The 16,505-nt window shown below is 43.8% G+C and overlaps 1 protein-coding gene and 1 pseudogene across 7 annotated transcripts in view; one reads left to right on the top strand and one right to left on the bottom strand.

Moving 5' to 3' along the window:
- AREL1 (apoptosis resistant E3 ubiquitin protein ligase 1) overlaps window positions 1-16,505 on the bottom strand; it is a 45,453-nt gene that overhangs the window by 14,968 nt on the left and 13,980 nt on the right. For 3 of the 7 annotated variants that reach the window (XM_043920749.1, XM_043920753.1, XM_043920750.1), the window contains 4 exons: window positions 10,878-11,196; window positions 6,923-6,983; window positions 5,831-6,057; window positions 4,663-4,900 (listed from right to left, as the gene is read on the bottom strand). In XM_043920749.1, coding sequence (XP_043776684.1) covers window positions 4,663-4,900; window positions 5,831-6,057; window positions 6,923-6,938 — 481 coding nt within the window. In that variant the 5' untranslated portion in view covers window positions 6,939-6,983; window positions 10,878-11,196. The remainder of the gene's footprint in view (window positions 1-4,662; window positions 4,901-5,830; window positions 6,058-6,922; window positions 6,984-10,877; window positions 11,197-16,505) is intronic. The other 4 variants (XM_043920752.1, XM_043920751.1, XM_043920754.1 and 1 more) reach the window with 4 other exon arrangements.
- Window positions 67-1,069, top strand: LOC122704982 (annotated as a pseudogene).

Below are 16,505 nucleotides of genomic sequence, written 5' to 3'. Positions count from 1 at the left end.
TTATATAGGCGGGCGGCCGAGGTGGTTTTGCTGGAGCACCGGGCGGTGGGGCCCCGGCGATGGAAGATGGTGAAGCTCGGCAAGAAATACTTCGTGTACTGCCTGGCCAAGGAGGACATGGCAGCTCACGTCGGCGCTTCCCGGACCCCCCAGGAAGTGATGGAGCATTACATAAGCATGTACATCCATGGAAACTTGAGGAAGGCCTGCATCCCCAACGCCATTCCCAACCAGGTGACCGACCACACCTGCCCCAGGGGGGGCCCCCTCTCTCCCAGCCTCATCACCCCCCTTGCCTCCCCTAGACATCTGGGTGGCCGAGCAGCAGCCGGTGGGCTACATGCCGCTGCGGGACGACTACGAGATCGAGTACAACCAGGATGCCAAGATGCTCATCAGCGGGCTCTCAGTCAACTACGACGACGATGACGACGACGACGACGACGACATGGAGATCGACCCGAAGCGCGCGCACGTGAACATGTACGTGCGCAAGCTCCGCGAGTGGCAGCCGCGCAAGAACATCGCGCGCGACTACAACCTGGTGCCCACCTTCCTGGGCAAGGACGAGGAGGAGAAGGAGCGGGCGGTGCGGCGCAAGGTCACCGAGGAGGAGAAGGAGCTGTGGCCGACGCTGCGGCCGCTCTATCAGTTCATGTCGTGCAAGGAGCTCGACAACCTGCTCGAGAACATGCACAAGAAGATGTTGCGTGCCAAGATCTGCGAGCTGCAGCGCGACTGGCGCAGTGGCATCACCAAGATGGAGGAGCCGGCCGAGTACGAGGCGGCGGCGGCGCGGGCCACCAATCGCGGCCAGGAGGACGGCCGGGATGGCGAGTTTGTGGCCGTCGAGCTCCTGTCAGACCGTGAGAAGGTGCTGTGCAGCTCGCTGAACCTGAGCCCCATGCGCTACGCGATCGTGAAGACCATCATCATCAAGGACCACCTGCAAAAGCGCCAGGGCATCCCCTCCAAGAGCCGCCTGCCCAGCTACCTGGACAAAGTCCTCAAGAAGAGGATCCTGAACTTCCTCACCCAGAGCAGGTGGATATCCAGGTACGCCTCCTGAAGCCCGCCGCCCGGAACGCCCGGGATGGACGGACGGACGGATGGACCAACAGCGAAGAGGAAAAAAAAAAAAAAAAGGCTTTGTGAGCCAAAACGAAACGGGGTGGGGAGAGGAAACGCTTTTCCGCGCCCCCCGCCCACCTCCCACATTGTTGCTTTTTTTTTTTTTTAAATCGAGTTCTTTTTTTAGGGTATCAATTCTTTTCACTGGTCCTCTGAAGAAGCAACAGTCGGATCAAGGAGCAGACAAAACACATGTATATAACTGAATCCCTAAACGTAGTACTTTAAAATGATGATTTGCCTTTAAGTGTTCAGTTTGGACCATATGATGATGAGATTAGGAAGTTTTCTTTCTTGTTTCTTCTCAGTGGTACAGGACTGTGAGATGCGCAGAGAGGAGCCCTTCCCTGCCGGCTGAGCTCTGCCGCGGCCCTCGGTGTTGGGCAGGTGGCACTTTAGGCGGAGGGCGCCAGGCCGGGCAGGAGAGGAGGACGGGGAAGAGCAGGATGGGCATCCGTAGGGACTTGCCAGGAGGATCTGGTGTTGAACAGTTTGGTCAAGCTGAGCTTCTCCACGACGGCTGGCAGCGGCACTTGGAGCCCGTAGCCCCCCAAGTCCAGCCGCCGGGAGCTTACCGTGGCGCCTGGGGCGGGGAGCGGGGACGCGGGGCCCAGCACAGACTGGCAGAACGGGGAGCCTCCTTCCCTGGGGCTGCTTCTTGCTGCGCTTAGAATTTGGCCGTGCGTTTGACTTGGAAGAACTCATTTTAAATGAAGTTCACCGAGAGTTGAGAGTTCTGGGTTTTGGGTCAGCTCTTTCCAGGGTTCTCACCCCAGTGGCAAGCCCCCCTCTTTCTCTGAGACTGGCCACGTGTCTTGTCTTGTGTGGCGTCAGGCGCTGGGCTAGGCAAGAGGGACCCCTGTGGCCTCGAGGCCCGGGCACTGCTTCTCTGGGCCGCCGTTTTGAGCCAGACTCTGGCGTGGCTCTGCCCAGCCCGGTTCAGAGAGGCTCTCAGGGGTGCCCTTTCATGACGGGCATGGTGCCTTCATGCAGGAACCTGAGGAGTCGTGTGTCTTCCAGCTGCCCAGGGCATTCGTGTCCAAGGCCATGCTGTAGGGTCCGTGGAGTGGCCAGACCCCAGGGTCGTCCTTGGGCGCATCCCGCTTTTCATCCCTCATAATTAGCAGACTGTTTACCTCCCAGAATGTTTGGGCTTGAAGTTACATTAAAGTGAAGGTATTTGAGAGAGAAAAGGAAAAAAAAAAAAAAAAAAACCTCATTATTTCCAAGGATGGCTTAATTATGGTGCCTTTTCCTTTCACATCCTTCTGTCTGTCCCCTAGGGTGAATTTCAGAATTAAATATACACTTCAAGTATATTGGGGGCTTCCCTGGTGACTCAGATGGTAAAAAACCCAGCTGCAATGCAGGAGACCTGGGTTCAATCCCTGGGTCGGGAAGATCTCCTGGAGAAGGGAATGGCAACCCATTCCAGTATTCTTGCCTTGGAGAACCCCCACGGACAGAGGAGCCTTGGCGGGCCACCGTCCACGGAGTGGCAGTGTTGGACGTGACTGAGTGCCTGACGCTCAAACACATGGTCCGTGGCTTTAGTTGTAAACCGTGTCGCAAGCTGGCAGAGCAGCATTCCCTGCGACCTGACCGCAAACCCGGGACCTCTCTCTCTGACCATAAAGCAGCAGGCGGTGGTGTCTCTCCTGAGTGCCGCCTTCCGCTGTCGCCCGCAGGGTAACCACGGCCGAGGACAGTGCGGACACGGTCTGCGCCGGGCAGAGGTGTAGACGGTGCTACGTCCTTCCAGGGGTTCTGAGCCAGGGTTCCTGGATCAGCAGCGCAGCGGCCCCCGGGGGAACCCGCTGGCCTTTCAGGGACTTGGGCCCGCCCAGGCCTCGGACACATGGGGCGCGGCCTCGCAGGTCACTGGGACGTGGGCTGAAGTCTGAGAACTACTGGCTTTAGCCGCTCCATTGTCACCGATTTTCTACAACAGGTTCCTAGTTTGGTGAGGTTTTAAATTTAAGTCTTATTTTTATACAAAATGATTGACAGACTTTCACTAAGCTTGAGAAGCAAAAGCTCCCTGTAAAATGTGCGTGGACCCCGCCAAGAGCTGTCAAACGATAAGTTCTGTGCTTAAGCAGGTTTTCAGTGTGTGTGTCTTTTCTCGATGGTATGAAGAATTTATTTAGGCTTGACTGTTTTAAAACACCATTAATGAATGCATAATTTATGTTAAAAGTGTGAACCGTTTGCTACAAGGGAAAAGTAATTTTATGATTGGTTGCCTCTTGCCCCATCAACTCCAGCTATTACTGTCACATTAGTCCAGCCCCTGCTGTTTGCTTGGAGCCTTTAAATTTCTATATTTAATTCTTATGATAAATGAGTCACCATAATCCCATGGAATTAGGTCTTTTCAAAACTTAAACTCTCTCGAGTCACAGAAGATAATCAGCTGTTCAGAATGATGCTCTGGATGGCCAGCATTCCGAGAATGTATTCAGACCTAAACTCTGCCTACCGCCTCTTTTTTCCCCTTTTACACATTAAACAGGTTGAGAACCAAAAAAATAAAATAAAATGTATATAGAAAGGTAAAAGTTCTAGAAGAGCTAAAACAATTCTAAAAGAGAAAAGTGGAAAGAGTCAAGTTTAACCCAATTTCAAGACTTATTACACAGCTACATCATTAAGACTCTGGTATTGGTGGAAGGATAGACACACAGACCAATGGAACAGAACGAGAACCCAGAAATAGATCACCACAAATATGCCCAATAGATCCCTGACAAAGGTGCAAGACCAATGTAATAGGGGAAAGATAGCCTTTCCAATAAATGATGCTGGAGCAACTAGACATTTATAAGAAAAAAAAATACTGACCTAAATTACAAAAGTTAACTAAAAATGGATTACAATCTTAAATACTAAAACTGGAAAATTTTACAAAAAAAAAAAAACACAGGAGAATATCTTCAGAACCTCAGACTAGTCAAAGAGTTCTCAGATACCAAAACATGATCCACAAAATGAAAAATTAATAAATTGACTTTATCAAAATTAAAACTCTTTTTCTGTGAGAGACCCCATTAAGGGGATGAAAAGAAAAGCTAAAGATTGAGAGAAAATGTTTGCAAACCACATCTGTAACAAAGGACTTAAAGAACTCTCAAAACTCAATAGTAAAAAACAAAAAATCCCATTAGAAAACGGACAAAAGACATTTCATCGAAAAGGACACACAGAAGGCAAATAAGCACATGAAAAGATGTTCGACACTGTTAACCACTAGGGACATGCAGACTAAAACCACTATTCATAATGACCACAAACTGGAAAACAACCCAGATGTTCTTTAACTGCTGAAAGATTAAATCAAGTATGGTATACTCACACCAGGCAATAATGCCACCCAGCAATAAATTTTTAAACCATTAAATTGTGTATTTTAAATGAATGAATTATAAAGCATGCGAATTAAATTTCAATAAAGGCATTATTTAAAAAGCAAAGGAGAAAAAAGGAAGGAAGGAAGGAATGGAGGGAGGGAGGGGAAAAAAAAAAACCTACCAGGCTGAAAAATCTTGTAGTAGGGACTATAGGCCACGTTTAATCCACCAAGCTTCACTGAGATTTCATACCGCCCAGCTTTGCGCACAGTGAAGGCCACCTTGACCACATTGGAACTTGGCTCTTGGAGGACTTCCTGGGTCACTGGAATTTCCACTGCTAGCTCAACATGAGAGATGTGGACTCTTAGTCCCACAGGCCGGTGTGCAGGGAAGGGCTGCCCGTTCTTATAGAATAACTGTGGTGGGGAGAAGAGGGACACCCATTGGTAAGCAGGGGGACAACAGCATTTCCTGTGCAACTTGAGAAGAGTGTGGGGTGGGAGGGGGTGGCTGGTAAATCCCCACACCCAGCTAATCCTACAGTCCTGCTCACACAGGGAGAAAGAAATTCTCTCCATGCTTCGAAGAAAACCATTAAATCATAGACAAATTCTTAACCACTTCAGACGAAGGGGGTGAAATATACCATTGAATCCACTTCAACTTGACGCTTAATGAACCATAGAGGCCGCCTCCCCTGTCTTACTTGCCCTTTTTTCTTACATTTATCACTGCTAGCTCAAACATAAAGGGAAGTCAGTGGGAATCCCTGGCACTGAGTGAACAAAAGCTCTAGGCAAGGCTGGGGGTTTCGGACTATGAAACCAAGAGGAAGGCTGCAGTGCAGAAGTCACCACGGAGGCAGCAAACTTTCTGCAAAAGGCCAGAGAGTTAATACTGTTAGTTAGCAGGTCATACATAGTTACTCAACTGTGATTAATGTCTCAAATGTGACAGCATCTACAGGCAGTACAGGAGGATGAATGGGTGTGACTGTGTCCCAATAAGCCTTATTTATAGAAGCAGGAAGTGAGCTTGATTTAACCCTTGGGCCATGGTTTGCCAACCCCTAATCTACAATACCTACCCTCTTCAGTAACATTTTTCTCATTTTGAAAATGTAACATTAAGGTTTATACTTCTTCTAAGCTTAGCACCCATTAAAGCCAAATGATAGAAAAATTGACTCTCAGATGTTAACAATTCCCAAGTTCTGGGGCGGGGGGAAAGCGGGGGAGTTGAAAAACAAGGTAAAATATTAACAGTCCAGGCCAGACCGGACTGGGCTCTGGAAGGCAACTGACTCAGAAACCGCAGTGCGTACGGAGACAGAAACATTCCCTTACATGCACTCGGAAGGCCATGCTGTGGCCCACCTCATAGGGGTCCTTCCAATCCCAGGAGACTTTGCAAGACCGGGGATCCAGGTAATTTCCCCGCACGTAGTCATATATAGTCCGGTCCCCTCGGCGCTCGCGGTCCTCATTCTGGAGGAAGCTGACTACACGTGCGGCAAGCTCAAAGAGGAACTTAATTGTGAAGAAGAATGCAACCACAGACACTGTGATGCCACCTATGTGAGAGAGAGAACACACACCACCTGCCAGTTACACATGACAGCTTCTCCTTACGGAACAGGCCAGCCATCTGTCAGGGGAGAAGTCCAAAGACCCACTCTACCGGGTCACCACCTCTGTGGGTGAAGATGGGAACTTCCTTCCATACCAGGGTCAGAAACGAAGGTCCTTGGGCCAAATTCCACCCACTGCCTGTTTCTGCAAATAAAATTCTACTGAAACACAGCCCCACCCACTCATTTACTATTGTCTAGGGCTGGTTTTGCCCTAAAACCACAGAGTTCAGCAGTGGTGACACACAGTGTATGGCCTGGGAAGCTGAAAATGTTTACTCTTTGGCCCTTCACAGCAGAAGTCTGCCAAGCCTTGTTCTATACCATGGACCGTATACAATGCCTGCCCTCAAGCTCCCTGCTGAGACCCTGACAAGAGGAGTAAAAAGAATGTGTGTTTTGCTCTCTCCAGTTGGAAGCCCTCCCCTTCCTTGTCCCCTTGGCAAAAGCCCCCCCGCCCCCGCCCCAAACCCCACCACAGTTAGGGGTTCCTTCTTCTGGGCTCCCTCAAACTCCTGTACATTCATTCATCTACTCAACATTTCTCCCCCTTTGTGTTACGAACTACATGGAGGCAGATTTTTGCCTTATTTGACTTTGACTCGACAGGAAACAGTGTCTGGCACCGGCTATAATTACTCAATAAATATTTCTCAAATGAATGAATTCCGCTGCTAACTCTGTGAAGGTACATTCTGGCATGATTGGAAATATTTCTAAGTCTCTTTTCAAGGACAAAGAGGGAGGCAGAAAAGGATATAAGCAACCCTAACCAAAAAAATGAGAGAGGGCTCTCTCTGTGACGTACCAATAACGTAAAACATCAGGTCCCTTCAGTGCCAACAGACAGCCGAGGATCACAGCTGCAGCTGCAAAAGAAAACTTGTTTAGTTTTCCCTGACTCTTCCCTGCAGCCATCTCAGGGAGAGACAAAGCAGAGCATGTGGCTTGAGCCAACCATCTCTGGCCTTCCTGTCCCTGCTCTCTCTCTAGCTTGACAGGTGCCCTACAACATTGCAGAGAAACAGAATGCATCATTGCCCCAAAAGATTTCCAATCTACCGACCACCCTAGGAATACCACAAACAGCCACTTCTAATTACGAAATGCAGTAACATGCCTTTCATCTTCCTGGATGCAGGGCCCCAAGACAGTTTCCCTCCCCCATGCAAAGTAGTGCTAATTAACACAAGCAAAGAGGATAATGGAGTCACTTTCCCCTTGCATTTGCCTTCTGGAAGTAATTCATCTAAATAGAAATAGTTATATAAAATGTGGATTTTTTTTTTTTAAGCAAGGATTATTATCATCATGTTGGCATTATGTAATTAAAATGAACTCTGGGTCATCTCAATAATAAGCAGTGGGCATGTAAGAGAAGCTGGCTTTTTTTTTTTTTTTGCTGTTACCAATCAGACAAACTAATGGGCCTTGTGAAAGATGAGCCCAGCAGAGGCCAAGTAGAGGAATCAGAGGAGGAGACTGGACTTCTCATCCCAAGTGATGTCTGCCAAGGTCAGAACAATTCAGACAGGGGCCAGAGTCTGAGGGGAAACTTTCACTATTAGTAGACTTATTTCCAGAGTAAGACTTCAATCTTATTACTCATTTGAACCACCCAAGGTACTGCCAAGGAAAAATGCAATGCACACTGACATTCCTATCTCATCACTGAGTTCTGACCTTAGCACAGGCTATACTGTGCTCTCCAATTCACAATGCACTAAAGTCATTCTTTCAAGTCAATAGATATTAAGGTTATTGATGTGATCTCAAGCCAGCACCTTTAATCAGCACTAATATATAATTTAGAGACAAGACATATGAAAGCTTCTATGCTCAGATTTGCGAGGAACCAAATCACTTTTTTTTTTTAACATCTTGTGCTTTGATGTCTAACTGTGCTGAAAAAATTTAAGAGAAACAGTGGCTGAAAATGGCCATTAGATCCTTTGATAACAATATATCCAGTGGAAGCCATAGGGAGTAGGTAATCTGAGGAGTGACCATGTCAAGTTTCTTAGAAATCCCTATTGAGACTGGTGTCTCAAGTCCTACCAGAAAAGAAATCCATACAGGGAACATTAGCACTATCAATACACATGGCTTACACTGCTCTCCAAAGGGTCTATAGAGACAACATACTAACTCAAAATTTGAGATCACAACTAGTGAGTCTCCTTTGCAAACAACTATCTCATCTCCTAGGCTGAAAAGCTGCTATCATCTCTCCAAAAGCATCTGTCTGTGCCTTACAGGATGTACTAGGCGACCTGGTAGAATCAGAACCAGCAGTTTAATTGTCTCAGACATGCCCTCATTTGGATGTCATTCAATCTGATCCTGGATGTGAACATTTAGTCCTCAGCAAAGTTACAGCACTCAGTAGAAAATGAAGTATATGTAGGTGATGCTACGGACTTGTGTCTTAAGTCTCTTACTCCTTGGAGGAATAAAAGCAATGCTAAATTTATGGCACACATCATGAGGGCTGGGGAAATTCCTATGTACTATCTCTCTGACAACTACAACAACATTTCTGTGAGAGGCAGCTGACAAGCAGTAAGTCAGAGCCCAGAGACCAACTGTATGACCTATCTAAGCTTCAGAGTTCTCACTGCTGTAGAAAGAGTTGAGGTTTAATAATTCCTAGGGTACCATCTCCTTTAGTGTGATAGGACTTCAATATAACTCTCCACAACTAACAAGACTCTTAAAAAGTATAGCAAAAAGAACAAATACAGAGGATGAGGGCATAACTAGACTAAAGCTAGACTACCTGGGTTCAAATCCATTCTCTGCCACTGACAACTTATTTAATCTCTCTATAATTTGCCAGTTTCCTTATCTATCAAATGGGGCTAATATCTGTGTGTACTTCATTGGGGTACTGTGAGGATGAAAAGGGTTAATATGTGTAAAGGGTTAATACGTGTAAACAACCTAGAATGGGGCCAGTGAGTTCTCAGTTTTAAAACTATTACTATAACTGTTATCAATGGTAATAGCAGCATCACTACTTCTTTGCTTCAGAGCCAATAAGAAACTGAGGGAACCTCTCTATAGGGTCACACTTCATTCAACAAGAAACGCATCAGAACTACAAAAAGAAAGGCTTCCTTAAGCCTTCCTAACCATATTTAAAACCTTTGCCTACACTGGCATTCTTTATACTCTTCTAATTTCATGTTTGAAAATGTTTATAATCAAGAGTTAAAAAAAATTGTACTAAAATAATTCATCCAACAAATATTGAGTACCTACTTCATATGCCAGATACTGGGGGGATGGTATTATACAACAGCCATAGTCTCAGTCCTCATGGCTGATACTAATAAACTTGACTTTGTTAAGACCTTGTCATCTTCTCCCGACTCACTTACTGCTCAACCAAATCATCGCCAGTGATCTAGATCACCTACATCTTTTCCAATACGTCAATTCTACTTTTCTATTCCAATTTCCTCTGTTATTTAAAACTCAGCATACCAATTTTTTTTTTAATTCTCTTCTCCATGAAGCCACCTTGTGACCAGGGAATTAGCTGTCAATTCATCACTCATTAATGTGATCTTTATGAACTATCCCACTTCTCTACCATTCCAAAAAACCCCCCAACAATACTTTACCCAGCTCTCAATTTTGCCCATGGTCACATTCTAAACTTGCCTTCTGCATCTTCTCTCTTTCTGGATGCTGTCACAAAGCCTCCATGCCTTTGGGTACAGGGTTTCCCTTTAGTGTGACCCCTCAAATCACTTTTATTCCAGATTCACTTCTTCTGTGGCAGTTTCTGTCCTCTTACTGTACCTGTGGTGTGCTCTCTGCCCCATCTCTCCTCCCGTCCCACCTCACAGTAGTAAACCCATAACTTGCAACCCCCGTTATTGAGTCATTACCACAAGCCAACAGTGTACTAAGTGTTTCACAAGTTAGCCTAAATAATTGTCACCAATACAACTTGGTAAAATGAGCATTATTATTCTCATTTTACAGACTTAAAAAAAAAAAAAGCTAGGGTTGGAAAAGTCGACTTGCTGAACATCTCCCAGCAGGATAAGTGACTCAAGCCCATGTCTAACTCTGAAGCCCAATGTTCTTAACCTCATATAACTGTGAACCATGAAAAAAGAGTGGAGTCATACGGATAGTGAAGTATTTGGGGGGGAGAAAAGATTTAAGAAAACAGGTAAAAGAAAGTATGAAAAACATTACTCAATCTTACCAAGGCTAAAATTAGAAAGACAAATGTTTATGGCCTCCTTTTTAATCTTTTGAAATAAAAAATAAAGCATTACAAAGGAAAATGGAATGCAGTACCGATTATCTAATGCAGAAATACCACTTGCTTACTAAAAGATCCCGGGCAAGCTGCTTAATACTACAGCACTTTGGCTCACATTATCTACAAAAGAGGGAAAGGGGAAATACTTGAAGCTATTTGTCTCAGGGGAATGTTAGAAAGTTGACTGACATGCATATTCTAAAACTCTTTGCCTTTTTTTAGTACAAAGATTTATAATTACAGTATCAAATAAATTTTAGCCCTAACAATGAAGATCCGTGTGAAAAAGTCAATTCCCAGAAATGGAGAACTGATTTCTTCATACTTGAATCTGCCCTGCTGGGAGCAAAGTCAATTCTAATTGCAACTGTGCACGTCGATGCTAGCTGGCCCTTGCTGAGAGAACTCAGAAACTGGTCATTGAGTCCATATGCTACATCCTAATAACAAGTGAACCTTAACTAGTCTATCACCTTACCTTTAAACGAGGGCCCATGTTCTAAGAACCAAGGGGAGCACGTCTATTCACCAAAGCAGGTACCTTTCGGCCACTTTCACCTTGTCTTCCAACTTCCACATGAAAAAACAGCTGCAAGGTCAACAGAAAGTGTCTGTGCATCAGATCTTCAAGAAAGGTGTGTCACACAAGCAGAGGGTCAATGTTTCTGGAATGAACTGCATGAATTCCAGGGGAGAGAAACATAATCCCCAAATATATCATCCCTGGACCTCTTTCTAATGCAGGGTGCAGTCAGCTGCAGAAGGGTGCATCGGGTCTGCTGTCTTAGGATCCTATCCTACAAAGAAAAAAAAAAAAAGAGTCAATGGGATAGGTTTTTATTTCTCAAAGAGAACTCCCAGCAAACAACAAAGAAGAGGTACAGAATAGGCAGTGGAAACCCTGTGGCACTAAAAATAACCAAAGGCAGGTGAACTCTGACCAAGTTTTTCCCAATTAAAATCACGAGAAAAGCCAAGAGGTGATCTCCCCACCTTAGCTGGTCACTTCCCAGAAAGGAGCGCTGGCACTTCAGCTGATTCTAACCCTTCAGCAGAAGCAAACTAGAGCATAGACTTAATAGTGAGTCTCCTCCCAACCACACAACCAGTTTCACTTTAATGAGACTGGGAACAAGATGAAGAGAAATGATGATACATGGGCTGGGTTGCAGGGGGCCTTATATGCCAGGAATAAGGAACCAAGGTATCACTCAGCTGGAAAGGGAAAACCACCCAAGAGCTTGAAAACCTAATCATCCAACTAAAAAGTAAATTAAAAAAAAAAAAAACCTGATCAGTTAGCCTATATACAGTTTGTTCCCTTTGTGCCCATGTATGCATTTCCAAGACAGGGTTAAACAATATTGACTTTATCTTTAATACTGACTTTATCTTTAAAATTTTAGTAAAATTTGCTACTAAGAGTGAGGGGAAATTTTCTGTGAACATTCAACATAAAGACACTGAGTAATAAAGTTGAGTAAAGTCAATCTTTACTGACCAAAGATATTCATGAACTAAATGTAGCAGAAAGGGGGTTCTAGCAAGAACAGCCACCGTACAAGAAACTACTGATACTAAGTGAAAAGAGACAGTCCCTTTCCACATGGCAGAAGCTGTTCTCAGGCCTTCACATGTATTAACTCACAACTCGCAGACATAGACACAATGATCACTATTTTACAGATGAGGAAACTGAGGCATTTTCTCAAGGAACTCTCTCAAGATTACCACAGAGCATAGTAGACTTGAGTCAAGCCCAGACAACCTGGACTCAGAGGCCATGCTTTGGATGACCACTCTACTGCCTTTCTATAATGGGAAACTAAGAAACAAAATTAAAAAATGCTAATAAGAGCAAAAGAACAGAATGCGTGAAAGCCACCAGATCAAATAAGTTGGCAAGCTTTTATAATTAAAAATAAATAAGCATGTGTTATTATTTTAAAATATGGTGATAGACTTGCCAAGTACATCAGCCAAAACCTGGGTCAACTAGCAATTGGAACCAGTTTAAACGAGCCACAAACAAGAATTACATAAACTATAAGAGATCCATCAGAATGTAATATAAGCATTAAAAAAATGACACTTTTAAGGAATAACAACACAGTGAATCACTCACAAAATGTTAAATGAAAAAGCAAACACAAAATTATTTACATTTACATTGTTAAAATATTACATTATATAAAGAAGACTGGAAAGAGCAACATAAAAATGTTCATAGTAGTCATCTCTTGGTGTCTGGAATTACAGACATTTTTTTTTCTAACTGTACCTTTTAGTGTTTTCCAAATTCTTTTTTTTTTTTTGCTCTCACCATGTGGCATGTGGGATGGATTGAATCCGTGCCCCCGGCAGTGGAAGCAGAGTCCTAACCACTGGACTACCAGGGAAGTCCCCCAAATTCTTAATGACAAGAAGACATATAAGAAGTTTCTATTTCTGAACAAATACTCTTTGGTTTTTTGTTTTTTTCTAAAAAAGGGAGAGAACAGGCAAGAGATCTTTATTTTTCAACCAAAGAAACAGTATTTTAAAACTAGTTAAATATAATAGAATGTACTGAACTTTTATTTTTATGCATAATGATCTCAGTGGGTCTCCAACCCTGTGATCAGCTATTTGATTATTAAATCCAGTAACTCCTAGATCTAACATCATCTTTATGGTGCCCCACCATGAACTGCCACACTTACCCCTGTTCCCCATGCTTCAGCACTTCTAGTGAGCTTCAAGACTCAATTCAAGCCCCCACCCCCTTTCCTGGTTCAATTCCTAAGACCCTCTGAGGACTCCCCACACCAGGCAGAACCAATCACTTCCTCCTTTGTGATACTCCCATGCTGAAGATACCTCTACTGAAGCATTTATTAGTCTGTATTATAATTATTTGTTTACTCAGTAGTCTCTCCTAATGAACTATACATTCCCTGAGGACACTTACTGGGTCTTACTCATCTTTGCCTCCCAGTGACTAACATGGTGTTCAAAGTCATCTCAGAGTCCATACTTTTACAAGTTCCCCAGGTGATTCCTATGCGTCTTAAAATTCAGGAAGCATGGCCTCGACTCTAGAGCAGCCAGCCTGAGAAGGCACCTACTATTCTGCACCTCTCTGAGGTTCACAGGTGATGCTGATGCTGCTGGTCTGCAAACCATGCTTTCAGGAGCAGCAAGGGTCTACAGCAGGAGGAGTTGGCAAACTACAGCCTGCAGGCCGAATCCAGACAGCCACTGGGTTTTGTTTAAAAAAGAAAAAAAAGTTTTGTCAAAAAGAATGAATGCAGCCAAGTTCCTTCGTTTACATTCTATCTTTGACTGCCTTTGAACTACAACACAGAGTTGAGTAGTTGCAGCAGAGATGTATGGTCTACAAAGCTTTCCTATCTGACTGACTGTCTACAGAAAAAGTTTACCCATTTCTGGTACAGATGACTTAGTTTTAAAGTTACATAAATGTATAGTATTAATAAACTCATTTTTATGTATCAAAAAAAACCACAAAAATCACCTTCCAGTTCTACTGTCCGCTCTTAAGAAAACAGCTATAAAACTGGCAATTTTATGCAAATGTGTCTCCTGGCTAATTTCAACTGTCATTTAAAAGTTTTATGCCTTCCATACCCCAAACAGGCATTTTATACAACCATTTCCCAAAGTATGTGCTTCATACAATCATGCTTAGATTTCATCAAGGCTACAATTTCCTAAAACCAACGAGTACCTCAGGGACCAAATACTATATCTGGATTTCTAAAATTACTGCCATACATACTGACTCTGTTGCTACTTTTAAAGTGCTGTTCTAAAAAGCTGAGATCTACTGTATAGCACAGGGAGCTCTATACTCAGGACTCAGTAATGACCTACAAGGGAAAAAATCTAAAAACAGTGGATAGATGTACATGTATAACTGATCCACTCTGCTGTACACCTGAAACTAACACAACATTGTAAATGAACTATAATCCAATAAAAAATTCATTTAAAAAAAAAAGTATGTGAACGTCCACTTCAGAATTCAGGTACATAAAGGGATAAAGGGATAGGCAGCACATAGGAGTACCAAATAACAACCACCGAGTCCCACAGAACGAGTCAGGACAAGATAAAAATGTGTGCTTTTTAAGATGTTAGTCTCCAGCATTTTCTACACAGAGAAAGTGCCGACCTCAAGTCCACGGAAGTCGAATAAAAAAACACACATCATTCAATTAGCCAAAGGCCCACAAGTTAGAGTGGCCCAATTGAGGATGTTCCAAGACATAAAGTGCACTATCAGACACTTGAGATTGTTAGTTTACCTTTTCCTTTGCTTAAATTTCACCCTTGGTTTATTCTCCCCACTCCTAAATCCCACCATAAAAGACCACCCTCCCCCGTCAAGTTTATACTCTTGAGATATTTATACAGTTGTGTATTCCTGCGACCTTGGCTCAGCCAAGTTATAGTTTTCATTTGTATTCTTTCCTCATCCATCAGCCCCTCCAGTCTCTTAATCATTCCTGTGGGTCTTCTGTGAACTCTCTCCAGCTGCTCCCCAGTGATCTGGTAATGAGGTGCCTCCAAATGACTGCAGCCCTCCAGGAACAGCCTCGTTAGTCAGAACAGAGTGAGCTCACCCTCCTCGGTTCCATGACATAATACTCCCAAGCAGACGGTCCCCCAAAACAGAAAGCTAGGATGCTGCTGTGTTAGACTATAACCCATTCCACGCTTCCTAGATCTGGGCAACGGGGCCTGCCAGAATGTGGTAGGAGACAGAGGATAAATGGACACATTTCCACTTGCATCCAGCTAGAGGATGAGGTGGATGGGGAGAAAAAAGTACTCTCATGTTATAACAAACTCATTTAGATAACAAAATAGAATGCAAAATATGCATGAGTTTCTAAAGATAAAACATGGACACGAACATGGACATGTTCAAAACATTCATATGCTTTGTGTCACTGAGGCAGAAAGGCTACTTCAGGCTCTGTTCCCAGCCCCTAAAGGGTTACACACCCACTATCCTCTACCATTAGAGGTACCAGAGCTGAAAATTTTGAAAAGCACTACAACCCCCATTCAACTACTGGTATACTACCCCATTACCACTCATTTCATATACTCACATTTTATTTTTTCTATCTTCTTCCATCCCTAGACATCTGTATTTTCTCTTAGCTTAAATGCAGTTTTAGCAAATTCACTACTGACATCTTTCAGTTCAGTTCAGTCTAGTCACTCAGTCGTATCTGACTCTTCATGACCCCACGGAGTGCAGCACACCAGGCCTCCCTGTCCATCACCAACTCCCAGAGTTTACTCAAACTCACATCCATTGAGTCGGTGATGTCATCCAACCATCTCATCCTCTGTTGTCCCCTTCTCCACCTGCCCTCAATCTTTCCCAGCATCAGGATCTTTTCAAATGAGTTAGCTCTTCACATTAGGTGGCCAAAGCACTGGAGTTTCAGCTTCAACGTCAGTCCTTCCAATCAACACCCAGGACTGATCTCCTTTAGGATGAACTGGTTGGATCTCCTTGCAGTCCAAGGGATTCTCAAAAGTCTTCTCCAACACCACAGTTCAAAAGCATCAATTCTTTGGCGCTCAGCTTTCTTTACAGTCCAACTCTCACATCCATACTGGAAAAACCATAGCCTTGACTAGCCGGACCTGTGTTGGCAAACTAACATCTTTAGGTTCTTCTGTATCATTCATTCTTCATTCATTTTTTTTTTTTTTAATACTGTGTGCTAAAAGCTAAGGTCACAAGGACAAGTAAGACAGTCTTTTCTTTTTTTTTTCTTTCCTGGTGGTCCAGTGGTTAGGACTTTCACTGCTGTGGCCCTGGGTTCAATCTTCAGTCAGGGAACTAAGATTTCGCAAGCCATGTGGCTTGGCCAAAAAAATTCTTTTTTCTATTTTGTAGTTTAAAATAACATGTAAAAAAATAAAATAACAGGTATGTTGGAAAACATTTTAAAAATTGCAAATGTGTAAAGTTAAATGTTAAAAATTCTCCTCATTTCCCTTCCAATGCAGGTGTCACAAGCAAATACCAGTAAAAACCATTTTAACAACTTTATTGACATATAATCCAAATATCTTA

Source organism: Cervus elaphus, chromosome 12, assembly GCF_910594005.1.
Source record: "Cervus elaphus chromosome 12, mCerEla1.1, whole genome shotgun sequence".
In the NCBI taxonomy this organism is placed as follows: Eukaryota; Metazoa; Chordata; class Mammalia; order Artiodactyla; family Cervidae; genus Cervus; species Cervus elaphus.
This window is presented reverse-complemented; position numbering and strand designations above follow the sequence as displayed.